General features: G+C 41.6%; 2 protein-coding genes across 3 annotated transcripts in view; one reads left to right on the forward strand and one right to left on the reverse strand.

Annotated features, from left to right (window-relative positions):
• Nucleotides 1-1828, reverse strand: part of LOC115586796 (A disintegrin and metalloproteinase with thrombospondin motifs 20) — an 84058-nt gene extending 82230 nt beyond the window's left edge. Inside the window, exons 1-2 of the mRNA XM_030426148.1 lie at nucleotides 1473-1828; nucleotides 915-1276 (exon numbers count right to left, since the gene is read on the reverse strand). Of these exons, the coding sequence (XP_030282008.1) occupies nucleotides 915-1276; nucleotides 1473-1563 (453 nt within the window). The 5' untranslated portion in view covers nucleotides 1564-1828. The remainder of the gene's footprint in view (nucleotides 1-914; nucleotides 1277-1472) is intronic.
• Nucleotides 1829-20893: 19065 nt separating this feature from the next.
• On the forward strand, nucleotides 20894-23650 carry LOC115586243 (sialic acid-binding Ig-like lectin 16). 2 transcript variants are annotated; one of them, XM_030425094.1, is made up of 7 exons: nucleotides 20894-20982; nucleotides 21113-21186; nucleotides 21275-21604; nucleotides 21880-22146; nucleotides 22267-22554; nucleotides 22703-22817; nucleotides 22935-23650. In XM_030425094.1, exons 2-7 carry the CDS (start codon nucleotides 21114-21116, stop codon nucleotides 23059-23061), a joined length of 1200 nt encoding a protein of 399 aa, XP_030280954.1. In that variant the 5' UTR covers nucleotides 20894-20982; nucleotide 21113; the 3' UTR covers nucleotides 23062-23650. The 2 variants fall into 2 exon arrangements, with proteins under 2 accessions (XP_030280954.1, XP_030280955.1); XM_030425095.1 differs by having other exon boundaries at nucleotides 20922-20982; nucleotides 21161-21186.
• Nucleotides 23651-27273: the final 3623 nt, after the last annotated feature.

Here is a 27273-nt window from a genome sequence, read left to right on the forward strand (position 1 = left end):
TCGTCACATTTACATAGCAGGAACCAGCGAATATTTTGCATTTGTGAAGGATAAATTACTTAAATTATTAACCCATTTTCAAACATTACCGGTGAGCATGTCTGCTGTTATCATCTCCACAAAGGAGGTTAGGTTTTCAGCCATTTTCGTCTGCTTGTTGGTTGGTTGGTTTGTTTCCCGGATTACAAAAAAACTATTGAACGGATTTTCACAAAATTTGAATGGAGGATGGTTCTCAGCCCAGAATAAACCCTTTTAAGTTTTGGTGTGGATCTAGGAACTTTTCCTCACTTTTTTTAACATTGCGAGATAGGGCTTTTGTTTTACATTTCAGTTAATTTCTCAGGAGACAAAGCAAAATAAATCATATTTAGGTGGCTGGTATCTGTTGGACCTTGGCGGAGGTATGCACTCTACCGAGTGCCATTCTTTGTTTTGCATAGATATAAAAATGTCTTGCCTCAGCTAAGAAATGGCCGACAAAGCACAGAGATGACAACAAACAGCTGCACACACTGTGGGTTTAACGCTTTAGGAGTTCCAATCATACGATACTGATCTTTGTGAGGTGGGTTGAATTTGCCTTTTATGTTTGGCCCTTGCTCAAGAGCATTTCAGCAGAGAGTGGACTGACTGCTGTCACGTCAGACCACAGTCTCTACCAACCCCGATGCCCTCGAGACTGCTCAGTGCACCGGCAGCATCACCCCCACAGACACTGAGATGCTCTCCTCCTCCTCTGTGACACGACTCCAGTAACACTTGCTCCTGTTTCACTCCCGCACACTTGACTTAAGCTAGTGAAACGGGAGAAAGCGTGCAGGACCTGTCAGCGTGGCTGAATTTTTTTTTTTTTAAAAAAGGAAGAAAAAAAAAAAGCGTCTAAAATAACATTCGGAAGCATCAATACTCACAAGGCCGGTGCACAGGCTGAAGACGGCCGGGTACGCGCTCTTGGCGTTGACGTGTCCGCGGAAAAAGCAGTGGCGCATATCGCTCGGGTCATGGAAGTGGGAGTCCGTGGCGTCGCTCTGTTCCGCTCCCAAGTGTGTCACTGCGTAAGAGGGGGCGATGAAGCCGGAGTGTGCGGTCAGATTGAGATGGAAGCGTTCCCCGAACGCATCGATCCTGTAGTGAACCCGTAAGCCCGACAGGTCACCATTCAAACTCCTCCGTCTCCTCCTGTAGTGCAATTTGTGGGGGAACGACTCTCCGAAGTCGTTCACGCGCTGCGGGGTGATGATTTCGTACGATGACAGCTGCTTGATGAAGCTTTCTGCAAAAGTAAATGAATAAAAAAAAAAGTCAGAGAAAGTTGTGAGAGAGGAGAAGAGAAAAAACAGTGCGGTGAAATGCAGCTGCAGCCCCTGGAGAACCTGCGATCACACACCGGGAACATCATCATCATCATCATCCACCAAAACACCCTTCATCATGCATGACTCATAAATCAAATCAAAACACAACGCTACCTTGTTTCGGATGCAATCGGTGTTGCAAAGTTTCCCGGACGAGCGCTGACAGATGACACATTAGTCCAACCAGCCAGATTGCAAACTGCATGATTTCCCCTCCGCGAAGAAAAAACCCCGGGCTGTCGTCTCCAAGGCAGTAACCTTCCGTCTTCTCCCGAGCGGCTCCCCCCTCTCTCCCTCTCCTTCTTCCGCGGCTTGTCAGCAACAGGTCGTGGGATCCGCGGAGGCTCTCTGCAGCGCAAGTCTTGCAAAGTGCACTGGCCTCATCGCATTGCTACACATGCATCCACTGCCCCTCTATTAAACGCGAACTATGTATGACACATTCATCCCCCTGACACAGACGCACAAAAAAAAAAAAAAAAAAAAAAAAAAAGTTGTTGCTGCCTAATGTAAAATGTGCAGTCTTTGCTGAAAGGAGGGATCAGTGCCAAGTACGCTTTCCCTTAGCCATCCCTGGAACACCCCGTGCACCCTAAGCACTCACCAACTGGGAAGCAACGCCCCCACAGGCGCCCGAGCCAATGGTGAGTGCGCCTCGACCACCACACATGGGGCAGGCTGGAGTGCTGCAGTGTTAAACCAAAAAAAAAAAAAGTCTGTAAATGAAGTGCTGCACTCATGGTGTGAAAATCAAGCAAGGAAACAGAATCATCTTGAATTAGAGGGATGTAGTTACAAATGTGAAGGACACAGAAACGATATTAGGCCAGTGTTATAGAGACTTGTGAAGTGTCTAAGACTGTAGAGATAGAATATGAGAGCAGCCCATGTTGATAATATCTGTATAGGATGTATTGTTATACAGTGTAAGTCACAAGAATTTGGAGCAACAATGTGTTCAGGCTTGGCTCAGGTTAATCATTTTGCATATCGTTAGCCTCATAGCATAATTGCCTAAGTCATTTTTTGGCCAAATTGTGATATCTGCCTAACTTTACTCTCCTACCACTGCTGCATCATCCTGCCTTTCTGCCTATGTCCTTGGCCAATCACAACACTCATTAGAATCCAAAAACACTATATGCCTTAGTCATCTCTTTGACTTAGGCAGTTTTGATGATACAACAAAAATGGCAGAAAACATGAGAAAGAGGGCTCGGCTGTCCACAAGTGAAGCATTAGCTCTTCTCTTTGATTCGTTTTTATCTGGTAAGAGTTCATATTTATTCAATATCCAGTGACAAACTTTCAGTGTGGACAATGGACCATCAATGCGTTCTTCTGTGCCCCCAGACAAAAGCAAGTACAATGTATTATAAAACTAAATTACAGATGCACAACTTTGCTTGCCTGAGTAACAAAGATGGGTATTGTTATGCTTGGGAGGAGCATGAAGGCTCCCTCAGCAGTGAGGTTTTTGCCCATCTGCAGTCCAAACACTTTGAATCAATCCTAGAGGCCAACGGAAACATCGAGAGAGTCATTGTCTGGAGTGATGGCTGTGGATATCAAAATTGGTGTGGTACCATCAGCAACACCTACCTTCATCTGGCCATGAAGCATGGTGTCACCATTGAACAAAAGTTTGTGGTTGCAGGGCACATACAAATGGAGTGTGACTCCATGCATAGCCTCATTGAACGGCGCATCATCAAAGATATTCACACTCCACGTGATTACATTGTCATCTTTGAGACTGCACGAATGCATCCATCCCCATACAATGTGACTCAGCTATACCACAATGACTTCATGAAGTTATCTGGGGCCTATGTCATCAATATTCGACCAGGTAAAAAAGTTGGTGACCCCACAGTCCATGACCTCCGGGCTCTCCAGTACTTGGCTGATGGTCGAATCTGGTACAAGTTGGATTTTGAGTCTGACTGGGAGGACCTGCCTCAGCGAATCAGCATCTCCGAAGAACCATCCCAGAGGAAAATGTTACTGCTCAAAGCTTGCTCCTTTATGGCTATGGAGCCATAAAGGAGCTCAATGAGAGTTCTCATTTCAGTCTCGTTGTAGTCTTTTTTGGTCTCAAACATTTCTCATTTGTTTCTCCTAAAATTCCTTAGGATCAATAGGTGAGACTTGAGACTTTACCACTTAAACCTTGCTCCTTTCCAGCAATGGGGAGACATTCTGAAACTTCATTGAGAGCTTGATGAGATCTCCTTTGAAACTTACAGGGAGCCCAAGTTGAGATTTTCTGCACCTGTTTCTCAGGAGAAACAATTGAGAAACAGAAGAAATCAGCCACAGCCTCACTTTGGTCTCACATAGATCTCATAGTTGTCTAGGAGAAATTAATGAGACACTACTGAGATCTCTTTACCAATTTTCGTTTCCTCTGGGATTCCACTGGGTCCCACTCTTTCCTTCCCAATTGCCAATTACTCTCAGGAAATTCAATGACTTGCAGGCAATGAAACCAGTACTACCAAGAGTGGCCCACCAGTACTATGACAACCTCCCTCATCAATAGACAGTGTGAAAATGAGTTTGCACAGCACCTGAGTGGAACTTTGATTAAGGGTGGGAAAGGAAAACAGTGATTAAGGTTAGACATTAATAAACAACTTGGTTAAGGTTGACAAGTTAAACATCTTGGTTATATTTAGGAGAGTAAAACAACTTTGGTTATGTGATGTTTGCATTTATATGTAAGAGCGAAAAATGCCTAAGTCATGGCATATTCTGCCTAAGTCACTTTTTATTTGTTAGGGAATTGATGATGGGTCTTTTTCTTTTTGCATACTTGTTCACACATCTGGTTGAATGTATTGTTACAATATCAATAAAAAATATCAATATGTTTTCTAAAAATTATGTTTTTTCTTGTTTTCCAAAAACATTAAAATATGACTTAGGCAATTATGCTATGAGGCTGACGATATGTGGGATGTTGACAAAATCAACAAAAACTGATGTGGGGTGCTCTTTTGTGTGTTTCTCCAACTCTGAAAATGAGGTCTTTGCAGATGACAGAAACGGGACATTCTTGTTCTTGTGTTGCTCATTTTGGGAGTCGAAGCGACAGCGGCAATATTGCCAGGAGTGGAAGTCTGTTTATGAGCGGCTGCTGTAGCTCGAACCTTCCACCTCAAGTCGACGTCATTCTTTTATCCCGCCCGCCAAAGTGGAGCATTTGTCCGAGAAACCCTGTATGTCAAAGTTTCATAACTTTAACAATTTAAACGTAATTAGGAAATCCTCGAAATCGTGATTATAATAACCCTCTTCGTCAAATGCAACCTGGTCTGATTGGTTACTTATTTTCTGTAACCTGATTATGTCATTCTGATTACATGTTATCCTTTTACTACCCAATCCTGGATGTGTTTGTTTAGACACAGGGCCTCCATTGAATCGTTTGTCCAACAGAGAGCCAAGCAGTGTTGAGTTACTTTACAGACATTACAATTTGAAATCTAGTAATGACGTTAAACTAAAGTTTGTCAGTTTGTACGAAGTTGATACAGGGTTGTCTCTTTTTGTTCTGTGACCAGACAGGTTGACACGTGTTAGAGACCTGAGACGTGGGGAGACAATCTCTACCATAGACTGCATAAATAACGGAGGAAACTTCTGGGTCTTTAAAGTAAAGCCAACACCGAAGTGCCTTAAACCTGCATTCTTTCCACTGTCCAGCAGGGGGCGACTCCACCAGTTTCAAAAGGAAGTCTGATTGAATGTAAGCTTACGAGACAAAGACACATCGTCTCACTTGATTTATCACGTCAGTTAACAGTTTCCTAATGATTTTATGGTCTTAAACACTAGTTTAGAGTCTTCTTCGATACACCATGATCTTGTCCTAATGTTGTTACTTTTGGCTCCAGAGAAATAAGCCTAGGGCGACACGACGGAAGTCCACAAACCAATAGGAGACGGCACTGTGGGTTCACGCTTGGCTTCTTGTATGTTTCATTTTCGGCGTGCAAACGTCAAAAGCTGGACTTCAGGCATATCTGTGTTAAAGATGGAGTTTATTTTGAAGACAATAATATCTTTTTAATTTGTGATATGTAGCGTTTTGTTAAAATGTTCCAGTACCTTCCCCAATACTGTTGCTGGCAAGTTTATTTTTCAGCAGTAAAATGACCCACCCACAGTATGATCACAGTTCTTTATTAAATACATATAATGATAGAGGTTTGGCTGTAATAGATCATATTTCTTTGACACCATCATAATAAGCTTTTGTTGAAGCTGTCGGAGAAGTATTTGTTCAGGGGGATGATCGTGACGTCCACAGGCAGGACACGTCGAAAGAAACAGAAATGTTTCCAACCAGTGGGTGTGGAAATATAAATATACAATCGTCGTTCATATTGGAGTATGGGTGACGTCACTGTGTGGCTGCTGGTAATGTTTGAGTACGTCGTAAAAGGAATATAGAAAAGGTTGATTCAACATCTGATATAATGAGCCTCACAAAGGACAGATCCATCAGAAGGTGGATGTATTGAACTGCGCAGCATGAAGCTACATAGGTGAACTTAATAACCTACAGTATACTAACCCTGTAGCAACCTCCAGTGGTGTAGCATGTCTATCATTGTAGGCTTGCAATAATAATGCTCACTGACCAAAGTATGTGTAATGTATTATTTGGGCTATAGAAGAATCCACATGAATATGTAATTACAACTCGTGGGAAAATATTAGGCAATAGACAATCAAAGCACAAACTAATCAGCTCAGAGCACATTATAAGTCATCCTTCACTGTCATCTGGTGGAGGGAGCAGACTTCCTTGGCCGTGATGTGGTCAGCTTCTCGTAAATCATTTGGGCAACGCAAAGTCCTCCACAAAGTTGATAGACGTGTGAAAGGAGTCTTGTTTTTCACGTCCTTTGAAGACTAATGTCACAGCATTGTGAGTAATTAGACTCGGTCTGCTCACCGGATGTAGTTACAAATGTGAAGGACACAGAAACGATATTAGGCCAGTGTTATAGAGACTTGTGAAGTGTCTAAGACTGTAGAGATAGAATATGAGAGCAGCCCATGTTGATAATATCTGTATAGGATGTATTGTTATACAGTGTAAGTCACAAGAATTTGGAGCAACAATGTGTTCAGGCTTGGCTCAGGTTAATCATTTTGCATATCGTTAGCCTCATAGCATAATTGCCTAAGTCATTTTTTGGCCAAATTGTGATATCTGCCTAACTTTACTCTCCTACCACTGCTGCATCATCCTGCCTTTCTGCCTATGTCCTTGGCCAATCACAACACTCATTAGAATCCAAAAACACTATATGCCTTAGTCATCTCTTTGACTTAGGCAGTTTTGATGATACAACAAAAATGGCAGAAAACATGAGAAAGAGGGCTCGGCTGTCCACAAGTGAAGCATTAGCTCTTCTCTTTGATTCGTTTTTATCTGGTAAGAGTTCATATTTATTCAATATCCAGTGACAAACTTTCAGTGTGGACAATGGACCATCAATGCGTTCTTCTGTGCCCCCAGACAAAAGCAAGTACAATGTATTATAAAACTAAATTACAGATGCACAACTTTGCTTGCCTGAGTAACAAAGATGGGTATTGTTATGCTTGGGAGGAGCATGAAGGCTCCCTCAGCAGTGAGGTTTTTGCCCATCTGCAGTCCAAACACTTTGAATCAATCCTAGAGGCCAACGGAAACATCGAGAGAGTCATTGTCTGGAGTGATGGCTGTGGATATCAAAATTGGTGTGGTACCATCAGCAACACCTACCTTCATCTGGCCATGAAGCATGGTGTCACCATTGAACAAAAGTTTGTGGTTGCAGGGCACATACAAATGGAGTGTGACTCCATGCATAGCCTCATTGAACGGCGCATCATCAAAGATATTCACACTCCACGTGATTACATTGTCATCTTTGAGACTGCACGAATGCATCCATCCCCATACAATGTGACTCAGCTATACCACAATGACTTCATGAAGTTATCTGGGGCCTATGTCATCAATATTCGACCAGGTAAAAAAGTTGGTGACCCCACAGTCCATGACCTCCGGGCTCTCCAGTACTTGGCTGATGGTCGAATCTGGTACAAGTTGGATTTTGAGTCTGACTGGGAGGACCTGCCTCAGCGAATCAGCATCTCCGAAGAACCATCCCAGAGGAAAATGTTACTGCTCAAAGCTTGCTCCTTTATGGCTATGGAGCCATAAAGGAGCTCAATGAGAGTTCTCATTTCAGTCTCGTTGTAGTCTTTTTTGGTCTCAAACATTTCTCATTTGTTTCTCCTAAAATTCCTTAGGATCAATAGGTGAGACTTGAGACTTTACCACTTAAACCTTGCTCCTTTCCAGCAATGGGGAGACATTCTGAAACTTCATTGAGAGCTTGATGAGATCTCCTTTGAAACTTACAGGGAGCCCAAGTTGAGATTTTCTGCACCTGTTTCTCAGGAGAAACAATTGAGAAACAGAAGAAATCAGCCACAGCCTCACTTTGGTCTCACATAGATCTCATAGTTGTCTAGGAGAAATTAATGAGACACTACTGAGATCTCTTTACCAATTTTCGTTTCCTCTGGGATTCCACTGGGTCCCACTCTTTCCTTCCCAATTGCCAATTACTCTCAGGAAATTCAATGACTTGCAGGCAATGAAACCAGTACTACCAAGAGTGGCCCACCAGTACTATGACAACCTCCCTCATCAATAGACAGTGTGAAAATGAGTTTGCACAGCACCTGAGTGGAACTTTGATTAAGGGTGGGAAAGGAAAACAGTGATTAAGGTTAGACATTAATAAACAACTTGGTTAAGGTTGACAAGTTAAACATCTTGGTTATATTTAGGAGAGTAAAACAACTTTGGTTATGTGATGTTTGCATTTATATGTAAGAGCGAAAAATGCCTAAGTCATGGCATATTCTGCCTAAGTCACTTTTTATTTGTTAGGGAATTGATGATGGGTCTTTTTCTTTTTGCATACTTGTTCACACATCTGGTTGAATGTATTGTTACAATATCAATAAAAAATATCAATATGTTTTCTAAAAATTATGTTTTTTCTTGTTTTCCAAAAACATTAAAATATGACTTAGGCAATTATGCTATGAGGCTGACGATATGTGGGATGTTGACAAAATCAACAAAAACTGATGTGGGGTGCTCTTTTGTGTGTTTCTCCAACTCTGAAAATGAGGTCTTTGCAGATGACAGAAACGGGACATTCTTGTTCTTGTGTTGCTCATTTTGGGAGTCGAAGCGACAGCGGCAATATTGCCAGGAGTGGAAGTCTGTTTATGAGCGGCTGCTGTAGCTCGAACCTTCCACCTCAAGTCGACGTCATTCTTTTATCCCGCCCGCCAAAGTGGAGCATTTGTCCGAGAAACCCTGTATGTCAAAGTTTCATAACTTTAACAATTTAAACGTAATTAGGAAATCCTCGAAATCGTGATTATAATAACCCTCTTCGTCAAATGCAACCTGGTCTGATTGGTTACTTATTTTCTGTAACCTGATTATGTCATTCTGATTACATGTTATCCTTTTACTACCCAATCCTGGATGTGTTTGTTTAGACACAGGGCCTCCATTGAATCGTTTGTCCAACAGAGAGCCAAGCAGTGTTGAGTTACTTTACAGACATTACAATTTGAAATCTAGTAATGACGTTAAACTAAAGTTTGTCAGTTTGTACGAAGTTGATACAGGGTTGTCTCTTTTTGTTCTGTGACCAGACAGGTTGACACGTGTTAGAGACCTGAGACGTGGGGAGACAATCTCTACCATAGACTGCATAAATAACGGAGGAAACTTCTGGGTCTTTAAAGTAAAGCCAACACCGAAGTGCCTTAAACCTGCATTCTTTCCACTGTCCAGCAGGGGGCGACTCCACCAGTTTCAAAAGGAAGTCTGATTGAATGTAAGCTTACGAGACAAAGACACATCGTCTAACTTGATTTATCACGTCAGTTAACAGTTTCCTAATGATTTTATGGTCTTAAACACTAGTTTAGAGTCTTCTTCGATACACCATGATCTTGTCCTAATGTTGTTACTTTTGGCTCCAGAGAAATAAGCCTAGGGCGACACGACGGAAGTCCACAAACCAATAGGAGACGGCACTGTGGGTTCACGCTTGGCTTCTTGTATGTTTCATTTTCGGCGTGCAAACGTCAAAAGCTGGACTTCAGGCATATCTGTGTTAAAGATGGAGTTTATTTTGAAGACAATAATATCTTTTTAATTTGTGATATGTAGCGTTTTGTTAAAATGTTCCAGTACCTTCCCCAATACTGTTGCTGGCAAGTTTATTTTTCAGCAGTAAAATGACCCACCCACAGTATGATCACAGTTCTTTATTAAATACATATAATGATAGAGGTTTGGCTGTAATAGATCATATTTCTTTGACACCATCATAATAAGCTTTTGTTGAAGCTGTCGGAGAAGTATTTGTTCAGGGGGATGATCGTGACGTCCACAGGCAGGACACGTCGAAAGAAACAGAAATGTTTCCAACCAGTGGGTGTGGAAATATAAATATACAATCGTCGTTCATATTGGAGTATGGGTGACGTCACTGTGTGGCTGCTGGTAATGTTTGAGTACGTCGTAAAAGGAATATAGAAAAGGTTGATTCAACATCTGATATAATGAGCCTCACAAAGGACAGATCCATCAGAAGGTGGATGTATTGAACTGCGCAGCATGAAGCTACATAGGTGAACTTAATAACCTACAGTATACTAACCCTGTAGCAACCTCCAGTGGTGTAGCATGTCTATCATTGTAGGCTTGCAATAATAATGCTCACTGACCAAAGTATGTGTAATGTATTATTTGGGCTATAGAAGAATCCACATGAATATGTAATTACAACTCGTGGGAAAATATTAGGCAATAGACAATCAAAGCACAAACTAATCAGCTCAGAGCACATTATAAGTCATCCTTCACTGTCATCTGGTGGAGGGAGCAGACTTCCTTGGCCGTGATGTGGTCAGCTTCTCGTAAATCATTTGGGCAACGCAAAGTCCTCCACAAAGTTGATAGACGTGTGAAAGGAGTCTTGTTTTTCACGTCCTTTGAAGACTAATGTCACAGCATTGTGAGTAATTAGACTCGGTCTGCTCACCGGAAACACTTTTGGATCCTGTAAGCTCTTTCTTTGACACAAAACGTCTCGTCTCCAAGTCATTACTTTTTTTTTTAAGGTCTCTCCCTCGCTCCATCTCTTCCTCTTTCTCTCTCTCTCTGTGGTTTCATAGACACATTTCAGCTAAAATCAGAGTGAGGTCAGTGGTAGACCAAAACTTGTGGGGTGTTTTTGCTCAATATCAGAAGTGTCCCCGTCATTGTTGTTGTCACAGCTACGAGTTATAAAACAAACTCTAAAACCGACTTGTGTTTTGTTGGTATGCACCTTGTTATCGCTATGGGTTAATTCTTGTGAAGTGAGATCAACGCACCTCAGAATTTCCTCATCATGATTGATTTTGAATTTGTCAACATCTACAAAAATGAGTTATGTTAAGTTATTAAACTTGCTGAAATAACGACGAGAATAAAAGAAAATAACCGATTATCTTTCTTGTTGAAAGGTAGTTTGATGCATCTTTGCCTGTTGACAAGGTCCCAGCTCCCATTTGTTGTAGATTTCGAAATCTACATCTTGCAAAAATAATACTATTTTTAGTATCCATCAAACATTTTTCCGTCATCACTTTTTGAAAAAAACCCACTTGAATGGTCATATGTACAGATGAAAATGTTCGTATATCATCATCCAGAACAGTTTTTAACATAAATTTGATTAGGTAATTGCAGATCTTATTACATTTTCAATTATTACATTAATGGGTGCTACAGCACATCTGGAAACAGTTCACAACTCACAAATAAAACACACATTTAGTTGTGTTAAAGTTGGAAGCTCACATAAAAGAATGAACCGGGTCCATTTAAATGCATTGCAATGCTCAGTGTTCCGGCCGAGCTGCATCTGGATTTCCACACTCCTGCGATGAAGTTATTGTTATTTTGAGCAGGATCTCCCCACTGTAACTCCCCTCATGCCTCCCTGATGTGTTATTCATTCGGCCTCCAAAACCTCCTGTGAGGCTTTTCATTCTTCTAAACCACGGGCACTGTTCTTTAATCATCGAGAGTCGAGTGAGATTCTGCAAAAAATTATTGAATTTGACAGAAACAGAAACAGAAACCAGTTGTGACAAAAAGAACGCTTATATGATGTGTGTAAACAAACACCGCTCTGATATGTTGTTGTCAGTCCTAAAGCCAGTAATAGACATTTTTTTTTGGTCATTTTCCTGGCAGGGGTCAACACACAAACAGCTGACCTTGCGAGGTCTGCCCCTATGGCTTCGCAAGGTCAACTTTTTGTGTGTGAAAACAACAATAAGGCCCAGATGTTCCGCTTTCTCAGACTGTGGCAGCCGCTGCAGGGAGTTTACCTGTGCTGCATGGCACACAGGTGCCAGGGTCCCCAGCCACTAACTAGCTTTTATCCCCTGAGGGCACATTTTAAACTTAGCCATATAAAATGCAGTGGATAGCTTATTCAGAGACAGTGTATTTACCCACATACTCATTAATTCTCCACAGATGCCACAGTTAATGGAAGAAAACATCCCCAATTTCTGCCAGATGTGTTGAGTCAGGTCTCTGTGCGAGCGTGAGTCAGTTGCTGCCTTAGGCCTCTATATATTGTGGAATCCTCAAATCTGGAATGTGTTCGCACTGTAATGAGTCTAACTTGGCTTATTTCATGTGGACTAATGGTTGTAAAGACTAAGAGCACCCATATCCATCAGCCCTCCAGTTAACCAGTGAAGCTTCCATTTATTATAAGTCTTCAACAGAATCGAGTGGGAAGTTTTGTGCACAGATCAAATGACAATGTCTTAATAACACAATGCTTTTGGTTGTCACATATGTTAACCATGTCTTTCCCTCAGTTCTGCAGTGATACATTCTGGGCTGGCCCTCCTCCTTGCTTGGCCCTTGGCCACAGTTGACCCTGTGAGGTCAGGGAAAGAAGGTTGAGGTCTGGTGAATGAGGACTAATGACTGAGGACATGATTTTTTCCCAGGATGAAGCAATTAACATCTGAGTAATTAACATATAATGACTAACGTTTTAGGCCTCACCGTATCCATTGTATTTAGTTGTTTACATAAACTTTGCATCTCATTTTCATCATCGTACATTAAAGAATCAGCATCAGTGTTGATGTAAACGCGTGTCCATTCTATCCGCATGCACGTGTTGTTTTTTAGACTGACCACTGGCTAAAAGACAGGGGTGTTCTTGAAGGTTCCTCCAGCCATGTATGCATGTTGAGGATTGTGTGGCCAAGCTTTTTGCCTCCTTCTGGGAGCAATCAATTGTGGTGAACCGCTGCACATCAATAGAATTCATGTATCAAGTACGGTACATTTGATTTTATAGCTTTTAATGGTTTATGATGCTGGCCGCAAAAAACACTTCTGGCCTTGTCCTCCATTCATATTTTTCATTAATCACCATGTGGCTCATTCTGGCTCATATGCCGTTATTTATAAAACAATAAAGCAGCTCTTATTTTCTTTGTTTCCTCTCTAACTAGCTTGATCTTTCAGTGCTTGGTTTGTTTTGACACTGATTTATACCATGATAGCAGCAGTTCCGTTGCTTCATTTTTGCTTACAGTTATCTTCCAATTCAAGAAGATACATTTGAGCTTAACTTCACAGAGGTGTCTGACCCATACGGATAAAAAAAAAGGCCGTCATATTAACACATCATATTACACTGTATCAACATCAGAGATTCCTGCCAGATACATTTGCAGCTCTCCAAGAATCACTGTACAAAGCACCGCTCTGTCCTTCAAAGCAGCAGTGGAGGCTCCTCCACTGACATGACAGGTGATTTATCATCCAGGGTTCAAACCCCCCAGCCCCCCTTCTTCTTTTCCCCCAAACTTTAGCAAAGCGCAGGCCAGAGATCTCAAACAGCTCCAGAGCCACTCTGCTTCTCATGGTTCGATGCGTTTGAACTCCTCAGTCATAACAGTGATCCATACCTCCCGATGTACACCAGGGCCTTACCTTTACCCACCCTGCAGTGTTGAAACTTGTAAGAGGCGACGCGCACCGTGTAAGAGGTCTGCAACACGACCGCAGAGAGAAACCCAAAACTGCAATACATCACTGCATATTGTTATAGTTGGTTCTGACAACAGGTCCATTATGACAGTCAACAGAGCTTAGGGAAGTACTCTGTAGCGCTGCATGGCAGGTATTGTGTTGCAACAACATAAATATGTGTATCCGACTCTTCCCGTGGTGTAATCTGCACGGTGCAGTGACTTTAAAGCATCTGAGGATAAATGAAAAATCAAGGAGTTACCATGACATACTAGCCACACCTCCCCTTTCTGTCATCCCACCCTCCCCCATCTCTGACCGTTCAGGTGCTTCTCATGGTGCGGTGATCAAGGAGCTCGGCCACCTGAGACTTGTGTTGGCTTGCACTGCAGATTAAGGCGCCTCCTCCCCAAAAGAGGCTTCCGCCCCCCATTGCCTCAACGGAGCTTCATAAGCCGCTGAATTCCAAGTGCCCTTTAAACACAGTGGTCTGTCAACCTCTTTCCTGCTCCCATTGAGTGAGGCATTGTCTGTTTTAGCCCTGCAGACAGCTGTAAAACAAGGTCAAAGCAGCGCTCTCTCACCACTCTCCTGAGCACCGGCTCATAGATGAATCGTCATATCATGGCAAAATAACAACCCACAAAAGGTTGACTGACAACAGAAAGATTCCTGTTTGCTGAAAGAACCAAAACAATGAGGCTTTTAATTTTACATCGTGAAGACAGTTGAGGTGTTGCTGCTTTTACAAATACAAATCTTGTATTTTGACGTCCTCTTTTCATGACAGGGTCAGTGTTTATTATCGTACTGCTGATGTCATTTCATCACGAGCAAAAGCCTGTTGAGTGATCTAAGTAGGAAGGCTTGTGCAAGGCAATTATCAGTTACACATTACAATATAGAACAAAGAGTACTAACCAAGGAACAAATTGTGATTAAAAGGGTAATTAGAGAATCACTAAGTTCTTAATTAATTAACAACTGCATGGTTGATAATATTAAATGACAACAGACTATGAAATACTAAGTTAATGAAACAGTGGGTAATAATTGAATCTTACATATCTGTGAGGCCACTTTCTTGATGAGTTGCTCCTGAATGAGTCTGAATCAGACACTGAGAGACACAGTTTAATTGATATATCCATTCATTTCCATTGGTGGATAATAACGACTTACTGGTTTTCTTTTGATGTTCCTCTTAAAAATGTTACTTCTGTCCTTTACACGATTATATTTTGAGCCAATAATCCACATTTCACTCCACTACATTGCCATTTATACACCTGTTACAACTCTCTTATACAAAGTAAATATATTTCCTATATATGTATATCTAATATATTAACGTTTTTGTTTTGTTTTTTTTCATCATTTGTGCCAATTAAACAGTGTTATGAAAAAGTTACCACAGGCTTATGTTTGAAGTGTCATCTTCATTTGTATTTTAATAAAATACATATTTTATTTAGCCTGTGGTAACTTTTTCATAACACTGTGTATATTATATATATATATATATATATATATATATATATATATATATATATATATACACACATATATATCAGGGCATGTGAGCGGAGCGGAGCGCGGAGCAGAGCGAGCGGGGAGCGGAGCGTGCAAAATATAGTCAGAGCGCAGAGCGGGTTTTAATCCAAAGGCCAGAGCGATGGTTCCGTTTCGCTCCAGTTCCGCTCCGATACCGCCCTCCACGAGTCTAGGGCATGCACAAGTCCACACAGACTCATGTGTGCCTTCAAGGAGATCATTCGTTGAGAGATGGAGTTTGTAAAAATATTTCGAAAAGCAAGCAGACAGGCGCACTGTCAGCCGGGGGGGAGCGTCCGTCCTTTTTTTACAAAAAGACCGCGGCAGCCCACTAACACCCGCTATAAAGCAGCTATCATTGAAAATGAGTATAGCAGCGCAGCGCCGCTGTTCCACCGTCTGGGGAGAACCCTGTAGGTCATATAAGTGCAACGTCAGGAATTGCTCCCTCTTTTAAATTTGAGCGAGCTTCTAGGGGGGGCTCTTAAAGTGAAACTCTCACCAAAAAGCAACCAAGGCTTTATTTGTGATTGAATATGAGTCAAACCTTTGTGTAAAAGCATAACTACGACAAAGAAGCACTTTTAAGATTTACTGTCATTTCGTTTTCAGGAAAGCTAATTTTCAATGGAGTGTGGGGGCACTGGTACGCTAGCATCAAAATTGCTATTTTTAAAACACTAAGAAGCCTCTACACAACATCAACAACATCGATTGAGTGCGACCTAACAGGAAGGCTTGAGGAGCGGTCCACCATTACTCTCCTGCCTGTTAGGTCGCACTGTGAGTATCACAAATAAAGCCTTGGTTGCTTTTTGGCAAGAGTTTCACTTTAAATGCCCAACTCCATAAGATCAACATCACACACAGGTTTGACACATTAAAGGGATAGTTCGGGTTTTTTGAAGTGGGGTCATATAAAGTACATATCTATAGTCGATCTGTTTCCTACCGTAATCACCGATCAGCGCAGCCTCAGTTTGGAGAAGTAGAGAGCTGCTTCAGCCCAGACGCTCAGCTTTGTACTGCAGTGAACGGGGTTCAGCAAAAAAGCGGATTTAACCACCTAAAACAAGGCTCACCAAAAAAAATCTATATCAGGTCAAGTGTACATTGTATAGGTAAAATTCACACCACTTTACATTGCAGTCAGACCGCGCTTTCTTTTGGCACTACATTTTCTCAACCGCAGAACCCCTGTATCCCTACGCATGAGCGCTAATGCGGAAGGATACGGAGAGTTAAGTTTCGTTTTTATCAAAGTAAACCTCTTGTCCAGCCGCCGCTCGCAGATCAGCTGTTGCCCAGTTACGCTAGTGCGTAGGGATACGTAGGGTCAACACAACAGTTTTGTGATGACTTGCAGGACTTTACTGCTTTTGAGTTAAAAATGAATGACTCAACTCAAAAGTGCTCAGTATGTATTCAGACAGACAGATTACATGCTGTTAATAAACACAGTGTCCTGAGGAAGTTTGTTCTTAAGCAAGTTATCATTATCTATGTTGTCTCTGATTAAGGGTAACTCAGGAACAACTGATTCATTAAGTATCAGTTTGTTCCTGTTGGCAGCTACGCAAGATTTCGTACACCACAGGCCGAAGTCATCCTTGTTCATACCAATTAGAGTGTTTTGTTTCATTTGGAAGGAGGGTCTCACAACCACAAAGGTGCTTTTGCTCTCTGTTCTGTCTTTTTCCAGCCCAGATTTGCACCATATGTGCACTCTATCAGCCAATATATAGGTTTAACCTTGGAAGCAACAGCCTAATTCCACATATGCACAGTTTCAAACACCCTCGATCTGTACTTTGTGATTTCTCACATTATCCCTTCAAGGGCCAACACTTACTTGGCTCTGGTTTCCATACCGGTGTACCTTTCCACCGCTAATATGGACTGTAGGGATACAGAACTTAGAGGAAAAAGTGGGGCTGGTCTGCATGTCTGTGTGTTTGGGTAAGAGCTAGGATATGAAAGGGAAAGGTCTGGTGTCATAAAGACCAAATTTAATTCATCACATGATTGTATCAATTACTCTAAAAGGGGGAGAGACAAATAATAAAAGCCAAGCGAAGTGAGATCATGTTTAATGCTGAAACTGACTTAAAAAAGATCGGGAGGGGGGAGTCATAAACTGTAATAAGACATTACACTCATAAACGTTACGCAGAGTGGACGATGATCTAAAGAGAAGCTATGCGAGCGGTGCAAGGCCAGGATCCACCCACCGTGACTCCCCTCACAACATGACGCCTGCTACGCAAGTCATGTGACTCTGACATGTGTCTCTGAGAGATTAGGTTTCACTGAGATATGTATTCTCTTGCTGTAGCTGTCTGCGGGCAATCATGCATCCATCCTCGCGATAGAAATAGTGGGGGCTGATTTTTTTTGTTCTCACATGTCTCACCAGCAAGTTTTGATTCCCACCCCCGGGAAATGCATTTTTCTTCTCCAGCAGGTGGAAATAGGTTCAGCATGGAACTCCTCACTGATGGATGCATACGTAGATATCAGTGTTTCAGTTTGCTAGTTCCAGTTGACAAGAGGACACATTTTGACATTTAATGCAAGACCTTCCTCTGTAACAAACATTAATAGCCATCTGATGTGTTTCTACTCACCAGCACTCACGTTTTACTCAAAGTACGTCCAGGAGGATAAATGCTGACCATTTCACTTTGAGAGGCTTTGTGTTTCCTTCACATGTCACATAGTGGACTAATCTGGTAGTGATAAGTGGCTCAGGCCATGCCAGCGACAGCTGCCCAGTATTTGGGATATTAACAGCTGTGAACTTTAAGCAAGCAGTGACTCATGAGATTTGATGACAGTCCAGTAGGGGGTCCTTGGATCTTTCTTCTGGTACACTTATAGTATACACAGAAACATCCTGGGGATGGAGCCATGTACGTGAGGTCATGGGCTCTTTTTACCAGTTTGCCTAATAAATATTATTACCTATGAGTGATGAGCATTAACACGGTGCATAATAATACATATATATACTTTTATATGCTATGTGTAGTGTGAAGGATTGCAATTTGGAATTAAGCAATTTTGTTTGCAATCATGTTTGCTGTTACCAGGAGATGGAGGTTTTGTCCCTCTTTGTTCAGTGGACAGTTTGGTTGAGACGTGTTAGCTCGGTGCAGGCACTGAGTTGTGGGGAGGCCTTTTGTCAAAGAGGAGAATATAAACTCTGGACTCCAAACTCCTGTTTACATGTGTTGCATTGAGTCATCAGGGCTAGCCAGCTCATGGTGATCAGTCTATCCAAACTATTTGCTTCTACTTGTTAAATTACAATGTCTCCTTTTTTATTTCTGCGCATTTTGAATACAGAATGTGTCATGTTGACGTTGAGCATTTGAAGCTGTTTGAAGCTCTGTCTTTTGACAGAGCTGTGTTCAGTAATGAGGGTAATGAAAATGACCAATGTAACTAATTATTTTTGCAGATCAAGTAGAGTACACTTATTTAATACACAATGATAACTTAATTTTTTAAACTTTTAAAATAAATACAGGTTTGATATTCACTGAGATGGACTACACAATTCAAGTTAAGAGATAGCTAGTTGGTTTTCATGGATTATGGAAATGAGGCTGACTGGAAAAGTTGTTGTAAAAAGCAACAAAATATCCAAAATGATTTTGCTGTCTTTCCTAGAGTTAGTTGAGAAAATTGATATTTATGTCTGTACATTAACTGCAGAGCAAAAGCCAGAGGGCGATTAGCCTAGCTTAGCATAATAACTGGAGGCAGGAGGAAACAGCAAGCTCACCAATTAACATGCCGTAACATGTTTGTTTAATATGCCCCCCAAAACAAATGTATGAATAATAAATTGTGGTTTTAAGGGGAGTGACTCAGTGTAACAATATCTTTGAGAACAACATACATTCCATCCACCGTCTCTCCGGTTGTCACAGAAATAGTAAGCCAGAACCATAACTCTGTCTAAAACTAAAAACTGATGTTTGTATGTTACTTGTACAGATTAAACAAATGAGATTTGGTGTGTTGTTAAATAGCGAGCTTTAAAGGTGACGCAAATGTTTTTAGAAGGTAAGGCTTGTTGCTTGTTAGCTAATCATTAGCTAGGTTAGCTCTTTCTCCGTACCTAACAAAAAGACATGAGAGTGGTGTGGATGCTCTCATCCTATAGACAGCGAATACAAGAAATGTTTCCCAAAATATAGCACCTACTTACCTTCCCCCCCTTTTTTTCCTCCTTCTTTTTGTCCCTCACTATTGTTTAAATACAGACGCAGACATGCTAGCTCCGTCTCCCAGCCCACCAACCGCTCATTTCAGTCTGTTTGTATTGGTCAGGTTTAACAGGTGATTTCAAGATATCCCACGGCTCATGGGGAAATGCTTTACTCCATTAGCCTTTAACTTAATGGCTTCACGCCTTTAGATGACATCCTTGCTACTACTTGCTCTAGGTTTGGCACCAACTAACTACAGTGGTTATAGCACATAACCAAGCTTTGCATTTATCCATAAGTGCTCAGACACAGCGTATAATTAAAAAATTGCCCTGTGATTTCCATGTGTCTGAATAGAAAAGAAGAAATTACGGGTTAAAGTCATAAATCCCCACAGACCACAGGAAGGACAGCTGCCCCACTATTTGTGACCAGCGACCAAATATAACAGTGAGGTCACATGGGGTGGAAACAGATAACACCGCCCAATGAGAGTTTGGCATGAGGGTTCTCTACTTCCATCGTGGTTGCCCAGAGAAGAGTCTAGGGTCTTGATTGGAGAAAATCTTATAATATCCTTAAAAAACTAACCAGCTCAAGCAAGTGGTCACAGTAGTTTTAGTAAATCAGACTGACTTTTAAATTGGAATACTTGATTCAAAAGACCCTGGGTCTTGCAAACCTGTTTTTGTGTCATTGTCACATTATTTCAAGTGAAGAACATAAAGCGGATGCAGCTCACAAGCAGTGTGAAATTTCTAAGCTCCATTACACAACATACACTTTTCATCAGAAATGAGGATGTAGAAAAGGGAAGCAAGAACTCGCCGGCCGGTGTTCATTTTACCATGCAGGACAGAGACAGTGATAAATCTGGAAATGTAAACTTTTTTTTTTCTTTTTTTTTTGCACACCCATAAATACAGATGGCAGCAGAAATATGCATATCTCCTGTTTTTGGTCTGTATTTTGACAATTTTTGATTCTGTTTTGATCCATTTCCAGTTGTGGCAAAGTCCAAAATGTTTAGGGACAGAAGAACGGAACTTCAATGTTAGACACCAACCTTCAAGGCAGGGAAGGTGATTCTGGAGAAAGACATCTGATTGTTGAATCCCATTTCCAGGTTGTCAAATACCAACGACTCAACAATCAACCATCTTTATCAAGATTGCACTGCTGTGTATGTGCACATTACAATAGCAAATAAAGTGCATATATTCAAACTAACTACACTAAAACACTACTGAAAGGAAAAGAAACTCTTTAGCAACAAACTTAAATAAAAAAACAATCAGCCTGGCATCCACATGGCTGCAATGTTTTCACTGCACCTGTTGGTGGTTTTGATGCTGTGGCTGATTAATGTATATCTAGTTAACCAGGATGGCGTTTACATGGAAAGTGGTAGGTTTTGGTTCAACTTATTGTTCAATTTAAAATGCTTTCATAACAGGCCTTATAATTGCATAGCTTTCCGCATAGCTTTTTTTTTTTTGTATGTATGAAAATTCAGATAGAACCAACATTACGCAATGTTGCCGTTGAATGATATCTTCCTGTTACACCATGACTTGCACAGGGCTTACAAAAGCTGTGTTCAGTTGAATTTTTGACCTCAGAGGCTGCTGAAAACAAAGAGGAAATCATCATCCATCGGTTAAGAAATCTACAAAAGGTAATGTATATTTAATACTTGACACAGATGACATTGATCAAACAAAGAGGGGGATAGGTGAAAAACTTTTAATTATTCCGTTGATTGATGGATGATGAATTTTTGCGTCACCGTTCTTCCAAAACACAAGGATGACTTGGATTTTCCTAGTGATTCTCTGCCTTTTGTTCATGACCAGGACCGGCCAGCTTCAGTGTGTCAGAGGTGCGATTTTTTAAAACTGCAGTCAATTGGAATAAATACATCCCGCATTTAACATTGAAATTAAAAGTGATTTTGCTTTCTTGGGCAGAAACTTTAAACGACAAAGAGTTCTCCATTACTGTGACCCCCACAACCATTGAAGTGAAATCCGGTGACTGCTTTTGGATCGAGTATGATTTCACCTTTCCAATGAACAAAGTGACGTTCCCTCTTCGCATTTGGTTCCAAGAAGATCCGCAGAACAAAAAAACTCACATAGAACAAAACAAAAAAGTTGTAAACCATGAACAATCTGGGACAAGACACCGTGTTAAGATGAAGTCCCTACCGCAAGGAGAGTATGAATTTGGCTTCAAGTTGAAATGGGGATGTAATCAGACGTATGTTTTTCCAAAGAAGGTTCGGATCATAGTTTCTGGTGAGAAAAAAATCTTCTGGTTATTTAATGTTGATTGGTTTCACTGTGTTAGAATGAACTGTATGTCACATATGGAGAATTCAAAATTGTGAAACATTTGACACCGACTTTGCCTGACAGACTCACTGCATGGTTGAGGAGCAAACCAGAATGTCAGCGTTCAGTGCTAAATAATAAAAACTGAGAAAAAAAAAAAGTGGTCTGTCATCGTCCATTGCACCAGTCAGAGAACAGATCATACAACAGATGATAATCTTGATCCTGTTTATTTTCAGCATTAACACAAAAACCAAGCGTGAGCATTCCACCTTTGCTGGAAGGACAAAAGGCTACACTACTATGTACTGCTCCAAGTATATGCTCGGATATCACTCCAAAAATTTACTGGAAGGGGATCAAGGATGTTCTGTCCATGAGAGGAGCTCCTTCTCGGTTGATTTTAACCTTCACTCCCGCAGCAGACTATCACAATGCCAACATCACTTGTGTGGCAAAATTTGATTCCATCCGTGCTGAGACGACTGTCACCTTAACTGTGAAGTGTAAGCACCCTGCACTGTTTGTAGTTCTACACATGATCAATATGGTATTAGTATCTATATGGGCTTGCAAGGTGTCCCCAAATTATCATAATTGCTCTGTCTGTCCATCTCTTCTGTCAGTTGCTCCTCAGATCCTAAACAGTTCCCAGTGCATGGTCGACAGCAGGCTTCTGGTCTTTGTGTGCATCAGTTGGGGTAATCCCCTGCCACTGATCACCTGGCCTTTAGCTTCGCTCACAGACTTCTCAGTCACCAGCTCTAGGAGTGACCAAACAGTGAACAGCACCGTCGTAATGCCCACTGCTGACTACCACAACTCCAGTGTAAGATGCATCAGCGGCAACGCATTGGGCCGGGCTGACATTGAAATCCCACTCCATTACTACAGAGGGGATTTAAGCGTGAAGTGTGAGTAGTCTGTCATATCTGCTCAGTGCACAGTACAAATTCATAATTGAATTTATATTTATTTAGTAATACATCTGCTGTTGTCTGTTGTCTTGGTTCAAATCCATTAGTTTGAAACATATTTGAATGGAAATATGAATTTCTTTAGATGGGTTAGATTCCAGTCCCAGGTCTGATGCAGTCCACTGCTGGCCAATCACTGGTGTGTCTTTAAGTGTGAACGTGGCCCTCCTCACAGCCCTGATCGTCTGCACTGTCAAACGGTAAGAATGTGAAACTGTCCACAACCAAGTAGCTCCAAATGTATTTGTCTCAAAACAGATTAACACTCAATTTAAGGACGATTTTTTTTTTTATTTTGCATTTTTGTTCATTTGCAGGGGTAAAAGTCAAGAACAAAGGAAGGAACTTGGTGAAGAAATGTCCCCTTACGCTTCCCTGAATCGGGCAGACAATGATCAAAATACCTACAGCAATATTTCTCCGTCACAAAGACAAAGTACTTAAGTTCACCTTTTGCTTGTTTCCTCTTTTTCTTTTCTTTTCTTTTTTTTTTTTTTTCTTAGTTGCAACAGCAAAGATACAGACATGGCGTGCAGATGGGGAGATATGGGAGAATGCAGGTTAACAACAGGAGTGATTTAGAGAAATCAATATAAGCTGTAGATGTACAAAGAGAAGATGGTTGTAAAAAAGTCCGAAAAGGTATTTGGGTCATAACCCAAGGACCCAAGGATCAAAACCTTCAGATGCATTGATTATGATGTCTGTGGCGGTGGTGACAATAGAATCAAGCAAAAGGACAGTCTGTAGAAATAATATAAACAAAGATAATAGAATATTGATTTTGTGTTTGCTATAGTGTAGGCAAGTCTATAGTCCCCTCTGTGTTTATCCGTGTGAATGTACATGGATGTCAGCCCTGTACCCTCCGCCTCTCCTACGGCTTGCATCCATCCTACATTTTTGTCTTTTGGTTTTCTTATGATTTGTGCTATCCTTGTTTTAATAAATCCCTCTTGCGCCCTCCTTGTCACATGCCCTGAGACAGTTTGTGACAGCTTCATTCAATAAAAGACAGTGAGAATTCTGGGAATGAGGTGTGAAGTGTGTGAAATTGTCTAACACTGAATAACATCCCAATAGGTCCTGTCTCTGGTACAAATATCAACCTTGGATGCATCTGTGGTTTGCAGAAACATTAACATTATTTCCTGACGACTGGGCTGATAAAGTAACCAAAAACGGTAAATACACAAAGACCGAGTAGTTCAAAATTGTATCTAAGTGCAGCGCTTGAGTAAATGTACTTAGTTACGTTCCATCACTGAAAACATATGGATGAATCACAAGACCTGGCGCCTCCTGACAAAAGATGACCAGCATTAGAATAATATTCTCTTTTTTTAAAATGCAGTATTATTGTCGTATTATTGACAGTAGTCATCATTTTCAGACTTTCTCAAAAGCTACATGTGATGGTCAGGATTAATGGAGGGCACCGGCTGTACATGGGGCACAGCAGATAATTCGTAGGCTTTAGCGGTGTCAGTCCATCTAAATCAGGGCTCATCCTTTTACACACCTACTGAGCTCACTGCTATTGTGCACTCTCACAAAGGATCTGTCTGCTTTTCGCCTCATACAGACACACACACAGATCAGAAATGTATTTTGGAGTCTTGAAGCCTTCAATCGATAGTTTGTCATTTTGGGAAATATTTTCTGTCTTGCAGGGAGTTCGATGAGACAATTGATAATACTCTCATTTCTATCTGATAAATTTGAAGCTACAGCTGATTGACTGAGCTTCGCATAAAGACTGGAAGCAGCGGGAGACAGCGAGCCTGTTTTAAAGTACTGTACCAAAAGCCTACCAGCAACCCGAACGCTGACAAATTAACACGTGTTTTGTTTTTAGCAGTGCATGAAAAAGTTTGAGCTATTCCTTTAACATTAAGCCCAGCATTACCTCTGTTTCCTTACTCTGAGCTTAATTCAAATACTAGACCCCAATCATAATCCCACTGGAAATCCTAGCACTAAAGATAAGCTCTGTCCTAGAAATAATTCAGTATTAACTTGTCAAAGTTTAAAGCAGCATTTTTGTTCCCCCCCGCCACTGACATCCTACCCTTCCTCTCATATTGTTGTGAGTATTTGGTCCCTACAAAGAAAAACACACAGAACCTCACTGTCTTCAATCTCCGCTTGAGCCGACTCTGTCGAAGGAGGGCTTCAGTGAGCCGAGGTGTCCCTTGATGAAGACCTGGTTTTTCCCAGGGAACTTTCGCTCACAGATAAGCTGGCCTCAGAGATACCAGAACATCTAAAATTAGTGTTGTTAGAATGCTTCAGGGTGGGACAGCTCGAGATTTCACACTGCACACTAGTAGTCACTTTGTTCAAGCCCCACTGCTGCTCTGTGACTACAGCGGTTGTACATTTCTGTAAAACCACAGGTATGTTGAAACTTAAAATTTGATAATGTTTATATTATGTGTCATGGCAATGCTGTGCTTATGGTCTCATAAGATTTGGACACAAAAACCTGTTGGTTAGGGTTAAGAGAAGATCATGTTTACCTTGTTCTGTTACTACAAACATGGCGGAAATTGACCCAGCGTACCATACCCAGGGTTCACGCTTACCAATTTTGGAGCACTGCCTTGATCAGCGTACTGACTCTTGTCACCCTTGACGCCTGACTGCCATCGCCACCATCCCCTCCACCTCCTGACACGAAACGCCACGCATATACATGTTGGAGAGTCCAAAACAGAGAAACGGAGGATGCTACGGTAGCTTATTAGCTGTCTTGCATCAATCACTTTGACTTTTTTTTTGCAGACTGTTGCAAGATTAGAAGTATGCATTTGTGTCTTTTGAATAAACATGAATATATTGGTTCAGAGTTTTATTTTCCTCCGTTAATTACTTTTTTTTAACCAAATGTTGCACAATCATGGGTTAGGCTAAGAGGAGCTCTGGCAGTTATTGTGACTCATCATCACCTGCAAGGCTGGGCAAGCTCAGCTGCAAGTGCAACGACTAGGCCTGCGAGTCATCCCTACATCACCGAGCGTCCAGCCCCAACTCTTTAACCGAGCAAATGTCACTCTGTGGTGTGACCACCGTTTTTGACAGATGTGATGGTGCCTTGTCATGCCGCTGAATAGGAGACTATTTCCATGCAATTTACCTTTTATACAGCAGACATTTAAGTAGGAAAAGCGTAGGTGGAACTAATAACGATGGCTTTGTTCTATTCAAGCGTCCCAGTAAGCCATGACAGTGTGACAGTGAACCAGCTTGCACAAAACCTCCAAAACTGAAGCAACTAAATGGCATCCGGCCATTATAAATTTTATTACGCACACTTGTGCATTTCCAACTGTGAAACGTTGAAATGTCCTAACAGCCCGTCCTTAGTGGCTAATAGAATTACAATGGATACAGCTTTGATGGAACTTAAAACACATCCGGTGCAAAATGGGAAGATTTGTGAGTTTAACAGACACCATTGCCAGATGATGTTACACTGATACACATCCTCCTGGCCTTCCAATTGCAACTACCTCAGTTCTCAATACCTTTTGAATAGAAAGACGCAAAGGCTGTTTCCTGTCTTCAAAACTAAAACTACCTGCGGCCCATAGGAAATGGGTTCAACACCGGGTAATCGGCTGTCCACTTTCACCTTATCTTGAGATATAGACGAACAGTCTCCGCCGCTTATTTAATCATGATATCTGTGTGTATATTTGTGCGTGTGGGTCTGTGTGTGTGTGATGTCTGTGTGCAGTACAGATGTGTCTGATTTATGTTTGGTGCACCGAGTCAAATCTGACGCCAGATTATTGTTTGCGGCGACTATCTCATACACAACTTCAAAGATCTTATATCCACAAATCTAATCTGGATCAAACGCCACTATTGTGGAAACCTCGAGTCTTGACGCATTCATTTAGAGTCACAGCTGTGCCAAGCAGTACCGTGATTTGATAACAGATAAGAATACGAGACCCGTGCAAATGTGCTGGAGAAAGTAGATGGACGGTTTGGAAACCAGAACCATTTGACCCTTTTTATTGAAAAGAACTCTCCAGATTGCAATGATTCAAAACAGGCGGTGTGAATCGAAAGTTTAGAAAATGAAAACATTTTATGATGATAAATCCGTCCCTCACATCCAAGAGCACACGTTGTTCTACAGCAAGCTCAAACTATGACCTTCGGCAGGTTCATGGCATCAGAGTCTCGTGAGAAAAGGTTGAGTACCCCCTTCTTCCCCGTCACCTCTACCCACTCCAATCCGAAGAGAAGAAAAAAAAAAACTCAGAGGCCTGTTTTAAATCCAGAACTGTGTAAATCCTGTGGCATGAGTCCATGAAGTGGTCCTGGGGGTGAGGATAGTGTTTGGGGGATTAGCCCCAGTCCAGGTGGTCTTCATTTAGCCCCCCCACCCCCATCGGGGGGCTGTGAGCTGCTGTAAGAGCTCAGCACGTGGTCATCACAGCTTCCACCCGGTTCTGATCTCTCGTCCATCCACCTCTCTGTCCGCTCTGTTTTTTTTTGTTCTCAGCTGTGTGCACCTGAGCACTGCAGCTCATAAAACACTGCTGAATCTCTATTAAACATGATGAGGTCCGTGTTGCACTGCATATCTCATCAGGTTGCCTGTGTCTTGCAGCCGCTGTACCAGATTATTACTAATCC

The sequence above is a fragment of the Sparus aurata genome, chromosome 8 (assembly GCF_900880675.1).
Source record: "Sparus aurata chromosome 8, fSpaAur1.1, whole genome shotgun sequence".
NCBI classification, from domain to species: Eukaryota; Metazoa; Chordata; class Actinopteri; order Spariformes; family Sparidae; genus Sparus; species Sparus aurata.

What these genes read in the sequence shown, in the direction of transcription:
- LOC115586243 (XM_030425094.1), top strand. Translation starts at nt 21,114, where the DNA reads ATGACTTGGATTTTCCTAGTGATTCTCTGCCTTTTGTTCATGACCAGG. An exon ending in GGTTCGGATCATAGTTTCTG is followed by an intron (nt 21,605 to 21,879) that starts GTGAGAAAAAAA and finishes GTTTATTTTCAG; the next exon opens with CATTAACACAAAAACCAAGC. An exon ending in ATCGTCTGCACTGTCAAACG is followed by an intron (nt 22,818 to 22,934) that starts GTAAGAATGTGA and finishes GTTCATTTGCAG; the next exon opens with GGGTAAAAGTCAAGAACAAA.